Raw genomic sequence first — 19,295 nt, forward strand, 5'->3', positions numbered from 1 at the left:
GGGCTATCCCCACATAGCTGCCCCTCAATCCAAGCTCAATTGAAAACATAGTTTCAAAGCTAATGCCGCTATACAGCCGCTGACCTCAAATTGTAAAATATTGATATACACTGATATAAATAACAGCAGCAATCAAGGATTTTTATGTCATGCATTAATCCTGAATCATATTAATTTGCATGTCATTGAGTAGCAGATGAGGCTTAGCCCTAATTGCCCTAAATGACCCAATGCCTCTACTCTTAATACTGTATAAATCTCCTGTCGGGCTGTAATTAATCACAACAAACATCTCCGAAGTGAACCAGCATGAGAACAAAATATTACAAACTGATGTAATTAAACATTCTTGCCATTACATTTATCACCACCCTGGTCCAAGTAACAATTTACACTCTCTGTCATCCCCTCTGCTGTGCACAGCCTTTGTATTTGATAGATGATTATGCACCGCTGACTGACCACTGGTCCATGTCTGCGTCTCTGTGACTGCTTCTCATTCCCACCGTTCTCTGTAATATTTCTGAGTGGGAGCTGAGTGTTGAGGTCTGGCTTCTCTATGCTCAACTGACTGGAAATCTACAACAGGTGGCCTACAGTTTCAGGTTTTTTACGCGAGCACAGAGACTGGTTTTGGAGAAGGAGGGTGTGTATTTAAGCTAGTTTGAATGATTCGGGTCATAGATGTGTCAAAGCTTCTCTTTGCCCTCTGTTTCCTGTCCAGAACTGACTTTGTGACTGACCTCCTTGTTTACTCATTATTACTGTTTAAGACATAATTGGCTTATTGTCACGTCCTTTTGTTAAGTCTACTGTTTGTAACCATGGCTTCACCTAATTACGGATGCTCCATCTGTGTTTTTCGTAAATGCCTTTACTTCTTAAGCCTCTGTCAGTGACAAGGCTTTGGTTACAACTTGGGTCTCCCTGCAGGCAGAGCAGGGGGGCAACCGTTAAGTTGGTGGGGGATGTGAAGACTTACACATGCGATGTAGTGTGATGTAATGCACACAGTTAAAGGGTGACACGCTTTCTTTTGGGCTCTCTGTAATCCCAGGAATTGAAGTTAATCCTGTATCTCAACTTGGACATATGCTCACCCCTGATGCCTCTTTGGTTTCCACACTGGATGTTTTTGTGTGTGAAGACGTGGAGGAAGCATGTGGTGTTTGATTGACACGTGATCCCCGTGTTTTTTGTCACATATCAGACCTTTGAAGCAGGACCTGAGCCTCACGTTAAAGTTGAGTTTATTCAAGCAGAGCATTCCCAAAGTTAGTGTAGCTTCTTCATTTTCAGACAGCGTTCTACCGTCTTTGTTCTTCACACCTTTGACAACATCACATAAAAGGCTTTCCTCACTTCAGAACTTGAATGGCACTCCACTGAATCATGAAATGATTTTATCCCCATGTTTTATCAGTGTCAAGCCGCTTTTACAAGCCTCACCAACACACACGGGGCATGGTGCTGAGGAATTCCTGGTGGATTCCCTCGCGGCTATAGCAACCATAGTGTTTCTGTAGATTACAGCGAGCATCAAAGGCTCTGCGACATCTGTGATCATTGTGGAGGTTTTTATGCCTGCGTCTGGAATGACGAATGTATTGAGGCACTTTGGCTTTTTGAGGGGGGGGTCGACCCTGATGGCTCACATGCCACGACATATAGACTGTATGAAGTGTAAAAGGAGTGCAGGTCTGGCCTGTGGAGAACTCTATATGTGAGACCTGACAATAGCATCAGACTGCTGCCCCCAAGGGAAAAATGCTTTTGTTATTTTCACACTAACAGCTAATTAACCTTTACATTGACATCTGGTTTTGTTTGACGCTCTTACTTAAAGGGAAATTCTGGTGTTTGTTAACTTGGGTGTTTTTCTTAAACTTTTAACCTTCAGAACTGTTGGTCACAGTAACACCTTACTGACCACCTATGTTGTGGAGACTGGGGAGGCTTGGACTCTGGATAGAACTATGTTAATTGGGACAGACAATACAGCAAAGTAATCCCGAGGTAACCTCCATAGCTTTTGTAGCAAACGGCGTAATAATAATGCATCCTTAATATATAAAGTGACTGTTTACTGGACATCTGATATAAATAACCTATATTTACAAGAGACATGTATTTTAATATTTTATTGAAATTAATAAGAAACTATTTAGATTGTGAACTTACACAGTTACAGATACTTACTGCTTACTGGCTCCATCAGCTTTGAAGTTTAGCTTGAGGTTGTTGTGTGTGTGTGCTCACGAACAATAAAGACAGTAGTTGCCTATTGGGTACTTTTGTAATACTCGTGTTTTTATGTGCTTCCACACTAAACTCCAGTGAGCATTAATGTCTGCATGCCAGAATATTCCATATTAAAAAAAACGCACATGGGCATCACCAACTTAAAATTAAAGTTGTTGGCGACTACTTTGGTCATTGATTTTGCTGACCTATTGTTGCATCCCCAATATATATTTACAGTAAAAGTGAAAATCTTAGTGTCAAAATTTGAAATAGCAAACACTGCAATGCAAAACTTAGCTGAAATGCCTTTGTTTATTTATGTTTTACATTGGTTTAATTAAACCGGTTAAAATTAAATTACTTTAATTAAACCAATGTAACACTTTCCAACATTTATCCTTCAGTGTTGACAGGCATTATTCATGGTGTGTAACCCATGATGGTGCTGTGAATAGAAGATTGTTGGAAACCACAGTGTGGAGACTGTTCATTCAAAGAGCTGGCGGCATTCGGGTCAAAATAGCACATTTGTAAATTAATTTGTTTAATGGGGATTCGGATAAAAACAACGTCTGAATATTAGATTCTCATAATCGGCTGATCCTTGCCTGACAAGCACCTCTGTAATGAGATGATCACCTTTCTTTTTCATCTGTAAGTGGTCATTATGCTTTGGTTCATTAGTGTTCATGTTCTTCACAAGAAGTAATCATGCCAAGAGCATAACTGAAAACTGGTTTAAGCTGTTAATGTAAAGCTTATGTAGTAATAGATGACACCAAATTAACTCATTGACTTAATAATCCCAGTCAGACTACACTTGGTTTGTTTTTTCTTGTATTGTTTTATACGTCGATATATCTGCTGGCAATGGTGTCAACCTAATCTCTGGATCAGTGCCAAAAGATGACAGCACAGACTGCTTAGATAACCAGGATTATCATTCAAGGCTAGCAAGGAATGAGCTGTGTTTTCACCAGCTATATTCTGCCCAGCTGAAACAATAAGACGCCGACCCCTAAATACATCCCGACACACCGCCCTCTCCAAGTAAGCCTTCTTCCTTCTCAAATGATGTTTTGCTTAAGTGGGAGGGATTTAAAACATCAACCCAAACAATCGTAATAAGGACTAACAGATCTGGAATCGGGGGGGTTAGTTAAGAGTGGGCAGCCACTGGGGAGAAGTTACTGGTTTGGGTGGAGCAGTAGGGGGGTTGGGGGAGGGGGAGGGGGTGTCATGCGGCCCGGAGGTGACCTCGGAGAGGATGGAAGTGGGACCACATGCTTGTCCCGAAATTGCACGGCTCTGGCCTCTCGGAGGTCTGAGGGCAGCCAAACCGCACGTTTGAGGTTTGGAGCGAGCGAGTGAACAGACGCAGACATTCCTTAAAGGATGTTACACAGAATTTACATTCCTCACAACGCTGCATAATGCTTGATGATGCCCGCTTTCTTGGTAATGAGGCTGCTCTCTGTAGGCAGGTGTTCACGTCATGTTTTGCCCTTGTTAACTGACTTTGGCCATTTTCCCAATAAACACCAGACTTTAATGGGTTTGACTCTTGAGTGTTTAATTAGCTTTAATCACATAGCTTCATACCAGCGTGTTTGTAAGATCAGGCGGAATGGAGAGCACGGTTTCTCCTCACGCTGTCCTCTATCTGTATTCATGGCAGGTATAGAAATGCTGCCCAGCGACAACGATGTGCTCGGCTCCTGCTGGCACCGTCCCAGCTGCACTGCAACGCAACCTTGACGTGTGATGAAACTTAACAGCAGCAGTCTCATAGAGTGACACACAGGCAGCCACTCCTCCATCAAATGCTCCGAGCTATGACCTCATGCATAGTACATAGACTGCTACTTAAGATGGAGACAGTCAGTGTCTGTGGATGGAAATGCAGCGATGATTTGTGTGTGTCTGTTGCTGTTTCTGTGGACGGAGGTTTTGTGGTGGTGGGGTAGTGCGAGCCTTTTAACTAACACAGATCATTTATTGTTTGATGTGATTCAGTGAGGCAGGCAGATTATTGTTTTCCACATCATTTGTTTTCTCTGTGGAAGTCCACTTAATTAATGTGGTTCTGTGCCAAGGAGCTGCAGACAAACTGGCTGCTTCACCTTAAGACTCCTGTTTTGTGTCTGTTCATTAAAAGCTGAAGGTTCTGCTGTTCAAACTGGAATTAATGAATCTAAGTGCAACATGACTAAATGTTACACTCTTTTCTTTTGCCCGCAGGACTTGGGAGTGAGACCCCCATTAAAATAAGCAATCCCAGATTGCTGCAGAAGAGAGCGCTGAGGTAAGATATGTGAAAAGACATCATCACTATACAGTTTTATAATGCCCTTGGGTTGTGACAGCTGTGGCTGGAGGCATCTTGTTTTCAGGTTTTCTGCCCATCTACCTCTCATATTTTTATACATGTCGTATCCCGGTAGACCTGGAGTGTCTTCAAATGTGAACTCGAGGATAAACTGATTAGATTTTGGTGGTCAAAGATCACTGTGATGTTACAAGCCTGAAGAATTCACACATGAATTATGACAAAACTATGCACAAATGTTTAATGGGACACAATTATGTCATTTTATATACAAAAAGTCAAAGATCATCTTCACTGTCACATCTTAGTGTCACTTTCCAGGTCATGGAAAAGAAGTGGACATGCATGTAAACTGCAGCTTCACTAGCACACTGGTTGTATGTAGGCTGTGTCAGAAGAAACTGGCAAACCAGAGCAGTGCATACCTACACTCAGTGCAGGCGTGGGAAGGATTTTTTATGGAGTTGTCATGTTTTACAGGATGACAAACATTTCTATGCATTGCACAGAGTACCAGTAAAAAGTTGGGTTATTAAAGGTTATGATTATCATTTCAAATGACTTTTGAATACATGTAATATTGTTTGTTTAACCTTATTGATAAAATTGTAGTCAGTGTGTTCTTAATTTTCTTAGTGTAAATTTAAATTTCCAGTTAGTCGACAGGGAAATTTGTCATTAAGGACATAACAACGACTGTCACATAAAACAATTCTACACATGGGGGTTTATATTTGAGATGTGAATTTACCATAAGCGTCGGATTATTACTGAGAAGGTTGTTGTCTTCGACGTTTTTGTTCTTTACATTGATCCTTGAGTGTTCTTTGGCACAGAGCTGCAAAGAAATGTAAATGAGGAGAAGAAGCAGACAAAAGAGGAAGAGAGCAGTCCTCCTTCTGCACAGAGCAAAGCTGGAAGTGTGAGACAATCTTGCAAAGATAGTCACATCAAGTCTAAGCAGTTTTATTTAAATAGCCCAACATCACAAAATATAAATTCGTTTTTGATTGTTTTACAATCTCAACACACTCAAGTTAGACCCAAGATTTGGATAAGGAAAAAAAATCCCCTCTAAATACCTAAACAGAGGGGGGAGGAATGGAAGAAAGCTCATGAGGACCAACTGAGGAAAGATCCCTTTTTCAGGACAGATGACATGCAGTTCATGTCCTTTTTATAAAATAGACCAGCATAGTGAGAATATTGTATGGACAGAATATGCAGACGATGTGAAATCACTCACTGTTAATTTGGCATCATATTAAAAATCGAGGATGGCAGCCACTGTCACCACAAGTGATCAGGTAACAATACAGTGAATGCATAAACATAATGTAGTACAAGTAACTCGGTAAAAGTCAGCAAACTGACTCAGTAAAATCAATTGCACATGAGCCATCCTAAAATAGTGCTCCTACTAGAACATGGAACACAGTAACTCCAACACCAGTGTTTGTATTAAACTGAGCAATCGAGTGCTTTATTGTTCAACTTTTACTGCGTAAGAGCAAGAAAATGTAATTTCCTCCTTCAAAAGTTACATAGAGTCCCGTTAACGTTGATTGCCTTGTCAGAGATTAACTGTCCTTAGTCAGATCGGGTGCTTCCGACAGGGCCCTGTCCAGGCTTAGTGAGACAATAAAAGATAAGCTCACTTTGCTGCTCAGCAATGTGAAACGCCTCTGCAGCAGCATTAGCAGGATTGCTCAGCATCATGTTGTTGGCTGTGTGTCAAATAAACCACCAGCGCTCCACATTAAGGCTCTAATCTATATAGATTCCTTTACGACACTTGAGGATGTCGAGCTCAGTGACACGGGGTTGATGGCGAACTGTGTGGGCGTGGCTTTGATTTGACAATATTATGCATGTGGGACTCACAAGTTGGGAAATATTCTGTTATGAAGACAAATGCTGTTATGATAGAAAAAGATCTACTATGCCTGTGTATATCAGTGTGTTCATAACTCTGTGGTTACTGGAATGGACAAAACCACAAAGTCATGTTTCCTCAGGCCTCAACTCTTTCCTCACATCAGTAATCAGCTGCCAGCTCTTTTATAGCTCTATTGCAACTCTGTGGTTTTGAATCAAATCCATAAATGACTTCAATGTGTTTCTGAGAGAGAAATTTGCTGCGTATCTGTGTGAGGCGGAGGGTGTGACGGGGTTAAAAATGTCTCATTATTTCTAGATAAATATTTGGGGATTGAAAACTTTATGAAATTTACAGTCTGAAATCCAAATGTATAGTTTAGATGATTGATTGCTTGTTTTTGTAGCTTTACCCAGAACCCAATTCTTGACCACCATTCAAAGTGAGCCTGCTTCGAGCAATATTTTTAATGATTTGGATGACCGTTTGATCAGATTCAGATTGATTCGCTGAGCTCCCTACTACTGCTTGCACTGTTGGTCCATAAACAAATCCAGTTTCCCACAGCTCACCCCTGTTTCAATAACAGTTGGTATTTTTCCTGCACCCCTCAGCTTCCAGAAAGAATTCTCCTTTGACGAAAAAGACGAACCAGCCAAAAGCACCAAGGATATAGATGTTAGTCTCTTGGCCAATCTCCCAAAAGGTGAGTAAGGATTTTTTTGAACTTGTGCTTACTGAACATGATGCTCACAGTGTCAACATTCCCAGGGTATTAGAAAGCTGCTATTGTGCAACAGCTGCCTTTTTGCCATGTGGATTCATGTCAAGATTTGTCTAAAACCAGTTCTTCTACAAGCCACAGGCCTCACAAATTGTACAGTATGAACCTCTGTGGTGTTGTATTTTTTCTCAACAGGCTCCATTTGATCCAAAATATAGGTCCAATAAAGATTTAAAGTCCTGTAGAAGTTTGTGGCTCTGTCAGGTTCCACTGGACGGTGAACGTAATGGCTTGAGGAGCTGTTAGGGCCACTTTTGATTAGCTTTTTACAAGCTGTGTCTTAGACAGTAATAAAAGAATTATGTGCAGACATGAAACTGTAGGACAGACTAATTGCTAAAGATCAAATCAAAAGTTAAAATCCATCCTTGAATGCTTTGATTTTCTGGTCAATAAGTCCAGAGGAATGGACTGCTGCATCTTGTCCACTGCTGGATTGTATTTGCAGTGTTACACCATTTCTTGCAAAAGTTGTGAAATTTTAAAGGCATATTTCTGAATTTAAACGTCTCCATGCCCAGCTGTCTGTGCTCAGATCTGTTTTGTTTTAACTTTATTGTAATGCAAGATAATAAGGGCTGGGTTCCAGCAGCTGGTTCCATTGTGGAATCCAGATTCGCTGAGCTTTGGTAAAGACAGATGTGCCATACATTCAAGTAATGTAAGCAGGCTTCTCATTTTAGACGGTGCTGATCCTCACTTTCTCTGGATGAAATCACCTGTAACTAAGTAATATTAAGGCTCTAGGCATCTTGACATCATCAAGCTGGTGTTTATGTTTATTTCTTTTACAGTATTAATACACCAACAAACTGATAAGTAAACTCAGAGGGATCTAGCAGTTCACATCCTGTCAGTTTGTGTAGTTGCTGTTAAAATGTTATCATATAATTAATATAATTTAAGCTAATTAATTTAATTACTCTGAATCAAAACATGCTGTAGCAGGGAGCTTGTAGAAAACAGGTTGTGCAAACTAGGAGATAGACAAAACCTGTTTATTCAATGTGTCATATGCCTTTAATCCACATTTCATATTTGATGTTGTTTATCTCAGTGTCAGTTTGTGGATGTTTTTCTCCCAGACAATGGCCGTGACTGTCTTAATGCTTTGGTTTGTCATGTTGCTGTCTTGTTTTTTAATGAGCCAACACTCTGTTTTGTTTGTTTTTTCTTAAGTGTCTGAATTGAGGAAACGATTTGAAGGTATTACCACAAGCGCAAGTGACTGGGAAATGAACAGGTGAGACGATAATGGTGCAACTATATGTAACAAGGCTGCAAGAGTTTCTAATCGTGAAAGTGATGAGCAGGCTAAGAACGTGTACACAGCTGACAACTCTTTCCTTCCTGTCCACAACTAGAAAGGAGCGCATCGCCCGGCGGTTGGAGGGCATAGAGGGTGAAGTCCATCCGTCTCTGCTGCCCAGCTTGGTGGCCAACCGGCTGCTGGAGGAGGACACACCCCGATACACCAGAGCCTCTGACCCCTGTGAGCCCTGTGCTGGTAAGACAAGTGCAGTAACATGTCGGCTTGCTCGTCTCTCTTTATGCTCTTATTGTAACTTGGCTTGTATCCTCTCTCTAGTTACAGTCCAGCGGTATGGAATGGAGGGATTTGAAAGCCCAGAAATGCAGCTGAAGGCTCCGGAGCGACAGTCGCGAGCTCGATGCAGGCCGGACCCTCAATCCTCCATCCACATGGAACCAGTGCACAGCTCCGGTTCCATGACCAGTGGCCCGGAGCTGGAGTCTAAAGCTGAACGCATCGCCCGCTATAAGGCAGAGCGGCGCCGGCAGCTGGCTGAACGCTATGGGATTTCTTTGGATCAGGAGCCAGACCCGGACCACACCTCCCGCTGCACCCGCACCCGGAAAGACTCAGAGGGCTCAGAGAGGCGTACCAGAGGGGACTCAGTGGGGGAGGAAGGAAGGGACATCACCCTTAGCGCTTACACCAGCACTTCAGCCACTAGCCCGAGAACAGGACGCTCAGCACCCCCGTATAGCCACGCCGAGCCAGGCTATGATGTCGGTCGAACCAGGGTGGACTCATTCTCAGAGAGAGAGAGGCTGATGAACCTGGAGAATCAGCGCAGGGCTGCTTCACATGAGCCTCCATCCTCTTCCTCCTACATGGACGTAACTTCTTTGTCCTCCCATGCCAGGGTGCCTGCTAAAGACTATGCGGTCACAGGGATGCCACCCAGCTCTCCCAAGCTGAGCAGGCACCCGTCCGTCTCCTCACCAAAACATGGGACGTCTCCTGGTGACCTATTCATTGAGCAGCAGGCCCACAACATCCTCAGCAGACAGGGGTGAGTGATTTAGGGATGAGTCTTTCATCCCTTTGTTTCCCCAGTAGTTGCTCTTTCTTGTACTGCTAAATTGTCACATTTCTTTCTGTGAAAATGGCCAATCTTTGCATTTTATTTCTCATTAGCAAGCCATTTCCGCTCTAGAGTTCCCAGCTTCCCTTCAAATCTGTATACACAGGGTTCAAGCCAGAACACTGCTGTATCATTCTCTTTAATAGATGGAGTCACTGCGACAGCAGTATCCATCCAGCCGAGTCGCTCTCCCTCCATGTCAGTCTCTGCCCCTCTTTTCATTCACACATGTCCAAGGTCGTCCTCTTGGCAGGACTGGTGTTTCATACCAGATCAGGCAACCTGAGAATGTTTTGGAACAGCTTCCGATGAGACCTGCAGCTGGGCAGATTAATGCAAAATGTGTGTGTGGGTTGTTTTGTTTTTTTTTTATTCCAGGGATTTCGTATGACTCTGTTGAGAATAGCAAATTGGTGTACTTTCTAAATTCCTAAAGGAGCTCTTACTGGCCGAGCTGTTGCAATTTTGTTAAAGCCATTTCCGAGGCTGTTTGGATGAATTTGACCACTGGCTTTGTAGCTGATCCAGCATTCGGAGAGATATTGCTCCTCTTAGAAAATATGTTAAATGATTCACTATTCAGCAATGCCGATCAGGGCTTTTAGTGCATCCATATGGACAGTTTGAGTCTAATAAAACTTGGTTGTTTTCCTCCCCAGGTTATGATAACCCAAATAGTTATTACCCAAAGTGTTTATTATCCACAACAGTTTTCAGACCAATGTCCCAGTTTCATTAGGACCTATTCTACTGTTCATACACGAAAGCCACATTACAAAATGGGCAACTGTTAGCAAGCAGCACATCATCAGGAGCTCCTGAAAACTCCATATCATAAGTATGGCAGTTACTTTGTGGTAATTTGAGTACTTGCACAAACCAAAACGCAATAGAAATTGAAATGGTAAATACCCTATAAATACCCTATGCAATTACAGTATATCTGATGTGATCCCCCATCTTGCTGACAGGTCTGTATCAAAATCTAGTTTAGTACCCTTTAATATCTCAGTGGATGTTCAGATTAACAGGTGCTATTCTAAACAACTTGTATTTAATTAGTACATCGCAAGCTCACCTACTTTAGGCAGGATAGTTTTCCAGCTTAGGAAACTTTTCTAGGGTCAAGCCAAAGTGGATTGTGGAATTCACAGGGGTGCATAGTTCCTTCTTGCTGCAGGGCCCCCTAATGGGTTGATCCGACCCTGGTGCACACGCAGTTTCCTGCTCAGTGAGTGATTATACCTTCTTCACTCAGAGTGCATTTCGTTACCTGCCCTGCTTGCATACTGCACACAGTTTCGTCCCAGTGGGCCATTCACTCGTGTGCACATGTCTGTCTGCTCCTTTATTACATTAGTTCAGTGACTCTGGGAAGTGCTTTGTAATGTCAAAAACTTCAAGACTCAGATAGTAATGAAGCAGAATTATCTTTAGGTCCTAACAATTTAAAAGGCTTGTCTTCAGAGTGATTTTTTAACCTTCTTGTATCGTATTGATCGCAAGGACTTGTGCTAAGAGAACATGTTTATTACCCTAAGGTACTTGCCTTTAAAAGTCTCAGTGGTGTTATCTCACACTGATAAATCGGTTGCTGCTGCAGAGGAGCACTATTAAGGAGTGTTTTGGCTCCACTACTGATGAAACGTACAGCATCAGCATGTGCGCCTCAATTTATCTCTGTTCTTTAGGTCTGATGTAACAACCTAGTGGCCCGGCCCAGATCTAGACCAGGATACAGCCCTGGTTTTTGTATATGAAGACGCATTCTTTGACTCTACACCCGACCACGCCGTCGTTCCCTATCTATCTCCGTTATTGTCTGCCTCGCCCCTCTCTCTGTTCCTCAGCCTCCCTCTCAGGTTTCAAAACTTGGCCAGGGTGTGTGTGTCTGTGGTGCAGGATGGGTGTTGTGTTACTGTGCGGCTCAGTGCGACTCCACGGTCACATCTCTGACCCACAGCTGGGTCTGATCAAAACCAGCGAGGTCTGAGGAGAAAGAAACAAATAGGAGAGCCTCCCCTCTCTTCTCAGGGCATCTGTGGGTCTAACATGATTAGTTACATTTTAGGATTTGTAGTAAAATGTTCTGAACAGAGGTCATTGTTCACCATGAACTGACCTTGAATTTCAAAGACCATTCTTGACCTTTGAAACAGCCTTTTTACTCGGAACAGTTAAAAATAATATCCCTTTAAAGTCGTGTCTCCAAATGCTGTCCATCATTAATGTCAAGCCAAGTTGATCCTGATGGTGACTGCGTGTTTGCGGTGTAGTTACAGATCTTTTAGAACAATCCATTTGTGGCTATTATTTCTGTACAAGAAGAGAAACATCCTTCATACAAGATCCTCCAACTCATTAAACGAAAGCATTCCTTCTCTGATTTACTATTTAATTTTGGCTGAATGCACGGTTTTTAGGGAACTGAGCTCTGATTATATGTAGCACTGAAATAATTCAATGAAAATATTTCTTTTTTATTAGGAGTGTCTTTGTTCAGACAGGAGGTCAATTCAAGTCAGGCTGTTTGCTGAGCTTGATAGTTTAAAGACAACAAAAGAACAACATGTGATGTGAATTTTAAAATAGCTGGATGAAGCTAGACAATGAGTAGTAGCAGTAAATGACTGCTCTTATTAAAGGTTTACTCTTAATCCTAACATTAACCCAATGCGCATAAATTCATATATTTTAAAAAAAGAGAGATCAGAGCACAACCAGGCATAATCTGAAAGGGCCAGGAGATAGTAAGAGCTAATCAGTGTTATCAGCTGAAATACCAGCAGCAGCAACAGCACAACAAACAGTCTCAGAGGAAAAATAGTGAAAATAATAATGAATGTAATGACAGAGAAATCCATTAAAACAATATTTTTTTTTAGGATCTATTCTTGAAGTCCTGCTGTCACCTCCTCCACCAACATTAAAACCTTCTCTAACTGATGATGTATACACAGAAGATGCTAATTGTCTAACCTATTTTATTTCTGTAATCTAAAGAAAGACCTGTCCTTTAATGGGGGGGGATCTGTTTGTTATCTGTAGATTAATTAATCAGCCACAGTGCGCTGAGTGATCTCTCCCTGTTAGTGTTACTAGTCTAAATGCTAATATTTGAGGCATATGGTCTATGAAGAAGATAGAACTGGCAGCCTCCATTGGGCGAGTTTGAAGGTGTGACTGCGACATGCCATATGATCAGAGCCAATGCTCGGTGTACCTGAATCCACTCTATTTAAATTTATTAACACTGAGACCTGTGGCAGTAAAACTAGACCCTATTGTGTCCATGCAGGGTGCATTCAGAGCATAATTTGTACCTTACCGTCTTTCATTCAAGTTCAAAAGCAAATAAGACATGTCTCAGTCGACTTGGTTATGACTGTTAAGTAGCGCTTCCGTCAGATGTGAGTTGGTGCCCTCTTGCGATTTTTAATTGGGTCTTAAATTTAGATTCTGGTATCACTTAAAAGACAACATTTGGTTTACAAACTGCTCTCTCTGTATCCATGACTAAGGGGCATTCTCCTCGATTTTGTTGAACTCAGACCCGTGCCTAATGAAACGGTTCAGGCTGTTTGTCTTTGCTCAGCATCAGAGAGCCTGAGTGACTCATCTGGCTCTGTTAGACCGAGATGGCGTTTCGTCTGAGTATCTGCTTGAGTAGATAAGACCTCAGTTAGAGGCCTGACTTCAGTGAGCCTTTTCTCTAGATACAGTGATGCATTGATACCATAGATTTTCCACATAACATATGCTCTCTCTGTGGCCAAATCTAATTTAATATAAGTACATTGTGTTTTTGCAGCCATTGCTCCTAATTTAGTGAACATTAAACAAGAGATTTACTATTCATGTTTTATTATGAGGGGCGTCTCTTCCAGAATCACAGTAACGGTGAAATGTCTCACCAGGGAGGTGAGCTTGTATTCTCAGGATCCTGCTGGTGTCCAAGCCCATTCTCACTCTGGTCAAGCTCAATGTGAAGTCAGTGGTGTGTGTAATGTAGTGGTGTGCCTGTGTGCTCCAAGAAAAGAGCTCAGTGCTGAATGTAGACTGTTACCCACCCACCCAGCCACTCACTCACTCACATGTTTCCCGCTGGGTTTCCATTGGTGCAGTGCGAAGGGGAAACTTAGCACTGATTGGTTCCTCCAGACTGACGCTGAGGGCGACACCCACTCCCTCATCAACTGGCCATCAAGGTACACCCAGGCTGGTTGTGTCTCACCCCAACATCATTTACTGTGTTCCCATTCAGCTGGACTTAACCCACCAACCCTTATGAGCAGTGCTTCTTCAACGTTTCTTTTATGGTGATACTGCTTTCACTCAGTTTGGATCCTTGGCTGATTGGAAGACAGAAATGTTTAAGAATCTCTGCTTTTGAGTTTTGGGAGTCAGCTGACATCATCATCTTCATCCTCATCGTCACCAGCTCCAGTTTTCTTGGCTTCGAACCATAACTTCATCTTTCATGTACCTGTTGCTGTGCTCGACTTAATCCCAATGTGAAAACAACTGTTTAAATGACCTTATTATAAGCTGAGAAATGCAGCATAAAACTTTGGTAATGATGTTTCAATATTGCTCATTTATCAGTAAGTTAATATCCATAATTATGCATATATGAGCTGTGCCTATTGTACGGATACTCCACATCTCCCTTGTTATGTATCAGCATCAACAGTCGGTTGTGATAGGCAGGGTATGATTTAAAAAATTTCCATTTTAGTGCTAATACAAAAAGGACCGTGTGTGAAGCAGAGTTGAAAGCTTATTGATAAGTTTAACCTGAGTTATATTAGTATTTCCATAACAAATAGGCAACAGAAAGTGTGCTTAGAAATCATAGAACGCAGATGCTCCTCACAATCATCAGAGATCAGCTGTTCCAAAAGTTTCCTGCTTTTCTATCCCACCAACCATTTTTTAAAACAACATTGGATTGCATCACAGTTATCTAGATACAGACTTCTTAAGACTACCAAATCCAGATCATCAGTGCCTTTAAATCACAATTTTGACTTAGTAAAGATAGAATAAAGAACGTTGGGTCATTTTACGTGTTTTCTTATGAGGAGACAGAAAATGTGTTTTAAATAATAGACAGGCTAAATCTCTAATAGTTAACAAACAAAAGAACATTTTTTTTTAAAGAGACTAGCTGTTTAAACTCTGTTTTTAGAAGACACAATGTACCACTCGACATGATTGTGTCTTTGTAATGTACAGCGATAAATAACAGAAACATATGTAACTTCTTTAACTTCACTGCAGTCAAAGGCACAATATGTAGCTTAATGTCTACTTTATCCCAATCAACACAATGCTTAATCAAATCAAATCAGTAATTTACTTGTATACTGCAGGATACAAATTTTGTATTATTCATCCAATTTTGAAATCAGTTAAAATTCAATCCAGCCTTCTTCTGAGATCAGGATAATCCAGACTTTTCTAGACCATGGGTCACCAACACATACTGAAGATTTGATCCAGGTCAGAACTGAGACTAGATCACATGATCTAATCAGATTCTACAATCAGGTCACACAATAATTTATCAGAAATGACTGGTTGGACACCCAGCCCTAATATCAAATAAGAGAAAGACTCATCTTCTCCTTTGATGAAAAGCATTCGCACAATGAATCCTTGAGGGAAAGAGATGATTGCTATGTTTGTCTGTGTTATTAGAGCAGGTGCGTTAGTCATCTTTATGAGCGTCTTTAAAGACTTCTGCTGTGTCTATGTTTTGTAAATCCTAACCAGTCCTTTGTCTCCCCGAAGAATCCGAGTTAGAGAGAGGCTTGCCAGAGAGGAGGGCCGCCAGAGAAGCCCAGAGATGGGAAATGTTACAGAAGCCCCAGTATATCGCAGACAATTTCAGCACCCGGCCCAGACCTCGACACGCTACCCCACAGACCTACCAGGCCTCCAGCAGGCCTATTCCCATTCCCACCATCATCCCCAAGCTCAGCTTGCCCGATCTGGTCCCCAGGGAGGACAAGACGTTGGCAGTTACCCCAGTTACCTATCCATGGCCTCTGGTCCCACATCCAGAGCCGGTCAGCCGCCACAACAACAGGTCCAGGAGGAAGAGACTGAGGAGTCTGAGGACGTGAAGACAGAGGGCCTTCTGAAGAGCAGAAAAGCAGTTCTCCCCTCAGAAATTCGACGCAGGGAGAGGAGCACTGAGGACCCACGAAGAGGAAGAGGAGAGGACGAGCTGGAGATGTCCAGGGTGCAAACCCTTAACCAGGCAAGGGAGGCTGAGGCAGAGGAACCTACAAGAGGAGGACCCAGAGGCAGACTCAGGCGGGATGAAGCAGAGCACGTTTCCCGTCTACAGTCTGTAGAGAGCAGACTGAGAGAGCGCGAAAATGCCATTTATATCCACAAAGGACTTGCTGCAACCCACATCCAGCCCAGAGCATCACACGCTGGTCCAGGAAGCTCCACCTCCAGCACAGCCTTGAACCGCCCAGTGTTGGATGCTGGGGATCCACGAGGGTCCAGTCAAAGGAACCTGCAGCATCAGTTTCAGGACCCCCGAGAGGTCAGGCAGGGTGAGGGTTTCAGTAACGGCGAGAGTCACCAGGACCCGCGGGTGTCTGTGGCCCAGCTCAGGCATTCCTACATGGAGAGCACCACCACTCCTCCCACCAACCGCAGGAACGAGCTGTAGGTGGCAAAGCAAAACACGACACTGCTGCTACTGACTGGCTGGCTGCTGTGGAGCTCACACTGATGCTTGTTACCTAACGCCGGCTGGCTACTGAGCGACTAACAAGCAACTAGTCTGGTGTGACGTTAACATCAAAGCACAGTGATTCTGTTGCAGTTTCTAATCTTTAGAAATGACATTCATGCATTAATCGCCACTAAGCCTCCTACAGTATGTCTGTTTTCTCCACGCTGTTGGCGCCACTGTGACTTGTTTGGTTACTACTTTGGCCCAGTGAATGTGTGTGTGCTTCCACTGTTAATAAATCTGCATGGCCTTGCTGACATACTTGATTTAAAAAGCAGGGGTGTGGTTGAATATTCAGCGCCTCTGTTTTTAAACAATTCCATTTTTGCTATTCGTCCCTCTCTATCTCTCCCTCACCACACTGTATTTTCTCTTTCTGTTGGGTTGTCTATCTGTTGGTCCCTCTCCTTGGGTGGCCCCTCCAGTGAAGTTGAGGGGGACAGGCCACTCGCGGGCTACGAGGCCCCATGGAGAGGGGAAAGGGACAGGGGGCGCAGGCCCCGGCAGTATATCTTGCCTGGGGAGAGTAGAAAGACCTCAGAGAGGTTTAGGACGCAGCCCATCACTTCGGCAGAACGCCAGGAGACCGATAGGTATTGCTCTGGACTCGAGAATGCATGGCTGAGAGTGAAGAATGCTGGGAGATGTCCATATGATCATGCATGTTAATGAAATCATGACATAATTTGGAGTTTTCATCAAATTTTGCCAAACTGCCTTGATTAATGATCAAGTGTTTGCTGTTCAGTGTACAATCAATATTTCTATAGTTTGTAGTAAGTCCATAATCAGATCAATACCATGAGCTGGATCACAGTTTAGCACAGGCCAGGAGCGACACACCCTCACATATATATAGACACAAACACACTTTCCTTGATTTTGGCCCTCACTCTAACAATATTAGCAAACAGGGTAGCTTAAAGGCCAAAGGTCCTCTGATTGGGCCTTGGCAGCGGTTATCACATGTGACCAGACTGGGGAAGCATGAATTGGCCTTTGTGGGTAATCACTCTCTGAGACCATGGAACTGAACAGACTTCTGTAATGCTGTCTAATTCTCCAGCTTAGTCTGCTTTTCTGCTTTTCTCTTTTTCATTTCTTCTCCTAACTCTCACCGTCACAGTTCCAGCATAGTAGAAACGACCACTTTTCACTGTGTCTCCCCACCTCGTTCACCACTAGCCTTTATATCCCTAACTACTCACCCCCCTTTGAAATTATTCACTTTGTATTGCTGCGTGGGCTTTAGTCGCTTTTACTGATTTTAATTTTTTTCTCCACCTTTGAAGGTCCTGTGTGAGTTCAGACTTCGCTTCCGCTGAAGGTAAGTAACTTTTTTTAAAAGCTAGACCTTGATTTTCAGAATATATGTATAACAGTAAGTGGATATGTAACAGACATTGTCGTGAAAAGGTAGAATGTGAGCATTTATTGTACTTATTGTCGACCAAGATATAGAAACTGCTGTTCATGAGGTAAAAATAAAGCTCATGAACTGTAGCCTCTGCACTCAAATGGTTGTAAAATAATTGATTAAGCATTGTTAGCGTGGCTCTAGAATGTCTTCGATCGATGACATTGCTTGTCCGTGACATGCAGTTGCTTGATGTTTGATTGCACATTTACAGCAGTAGAAGTTTTCTTTGTGGTTGTGAATCAAATGCACATTGTGTTCTGGTGTCATGGTGTTATATTAAGTTATGAGTTGATACTGCCAAAAGCAAACAATAACACTGCACAATTTAGGTTCTTCAAAGGGTATGAGTGTCACTAAAAACGGACTGAAGGACTCGTAATTTGCAGATACCACCACAGTTCTCTGAGTAAATTAAATTACTCAGTAGGTTTTTTTTTTTAATCTTTGGATGTCTGGGTGAATGAGATCATGGCAATGTAAAAAGCACCAATTAAGTTTATGCTTTAGCTGAGCTTCTTTGCATTTAAGTTAAACCTAGCTTGAATCACACATGTAGTGTTTCAGTTACTACTATGTATTATTCAGTGCTCGGTACTTTAACTATGTGACTATGAAAACAACAGGATTGTAATAATTATCTGCAGCTCCACAGTTGCAGCGAGCCACAAATGACTGAAGTGTGACTTCTCAGTGGCTTCATATCACAGCTCCGAAAATAGACACAAGGGTGGAGGCCAAATCTCCTTTTTTTTTTAAGGTCTTTATTTTTTTTTAACAAGAAAGCACAACATTTTGAAGTGGAGTTTACAGAGTCATTAATGGTGCTCACAGTAGCATAACAGCACAGCAGCTCAGCCGAGGGCAGGACCAACTCATCTGCTTCTTATAAACACACTCTCAGCCTGGACCCTTTTTGTACTGACAAGAATTATATGGAGCAGAGCTCGGCACAGCAGCATGAGTCGGAGGGAATAGTTGTTTGGTGATGTCATGTCATGTGTCTTGCAGAGAGAATATGTGTGTATGCAGCCGTGCTTCTCACACCTGTCTGGCTTTTCATAGTGTTCTCAGTGACGCCAGCCACAGGTTTAGAGGTTTAGTGGTTTATCTTTGCTCCCAGCTATTGAGCCAGATGGTGCTGGTAGTGTGTAACAGTGAAGGCAGAGGATTTTAAACTATATTACAATTAAAGTTAGAACGAGAGTCTTTATGTGGAATGTCTCTGAGATGCAATAAAGGCAAGTTTGTGGAACTTTACAGCAGTTTTAAACCTCAACAGTTCATTTGCCATTCAAATAGAAAAAGGATTTGATTCTTGTTCAGTGTCTTAATTTTCTTGAAAAAGCAGAAAAATAAAACAAATCATCCCTAGTCTTTTACAGTTGTTTAACTTTGTTGTGCTCAGAACAACAGGGTAACAGTATTTTCTGTGTTGGGCTAAAAATAAAAAAGGGGGCTTTGACAGTACTATTAAAGGAATTTTCCAGTG

At 42.4% G+C, this 19,295-nt stretch overlaps 1 protein-coding gene across 4 annotated transcripts in view; it reads left to right on the forward strand.

Moving 5' to 3' along the window:
• Positions 1 to 19,295, forward strand: part of svila (supervillin a) — a 59,651-nt gene that overhangs the window by 1,314 nt on the left and 39,042 nt on the right. For 3 of the 4 annotated variants that reach the window (XM_008300655.1, XM_008300656.1, XM_008300657.1), the window contains exons 2-9: positions 4,486 to 4,549; positions 7,067 to 7,158; positions 8,416 to 8,479; positions 8,601 to 8,743; positions 8,825 to 9,554; positions 15,423 to 16,316; positions 16,812 to 16,979; positions 17,679 to 17,713. In XM_008300655.1, coding sequence (XP_008298877.1) covers positions 4,486 to 4,549; positions 7,067 to 7,158; positions 8,416 to 8,479; positions 8,601 to 8,743; positions 8,825 to 9,554; positions 15,423 to 16,316; positions 16,812 to 16,979; positions 17,679 to 17,713 — 2,190 coding nt within the window. Of the gene's footprint in view, positions 1 to 4,485; positions 4,550 to 7,066; positions 7,159 to 8,415; positions 8,480 to 8,600; positions 8,744 to 8,824; positions 9,555 to 13,750; positions 13,835 to 15,422; positions 16,317 to 16,811; positions 16,980 to 17,678; positions 17,714 to 19,295 lie in introns of all 4 variants that reach the window. The other variant, XM_008300654.1, reaches the window with a different exon arrangement.

The sequence above is a fragment of the Stegastes partitus genome, unplaced genomic scaffold (genome assembly GCF_000690725.1).
Source record: "Stegastes partitus isolate 25-593 unplaced genomic scaffold, Stegastes_partitus-1.0.2 Scaffold1571, whole genome shotgun sequence".
NCBI lineage: Eukaryota > Metazoa > Chordata > Actinopteri > Pomacentridae > Stegastes > Stegastes partitus.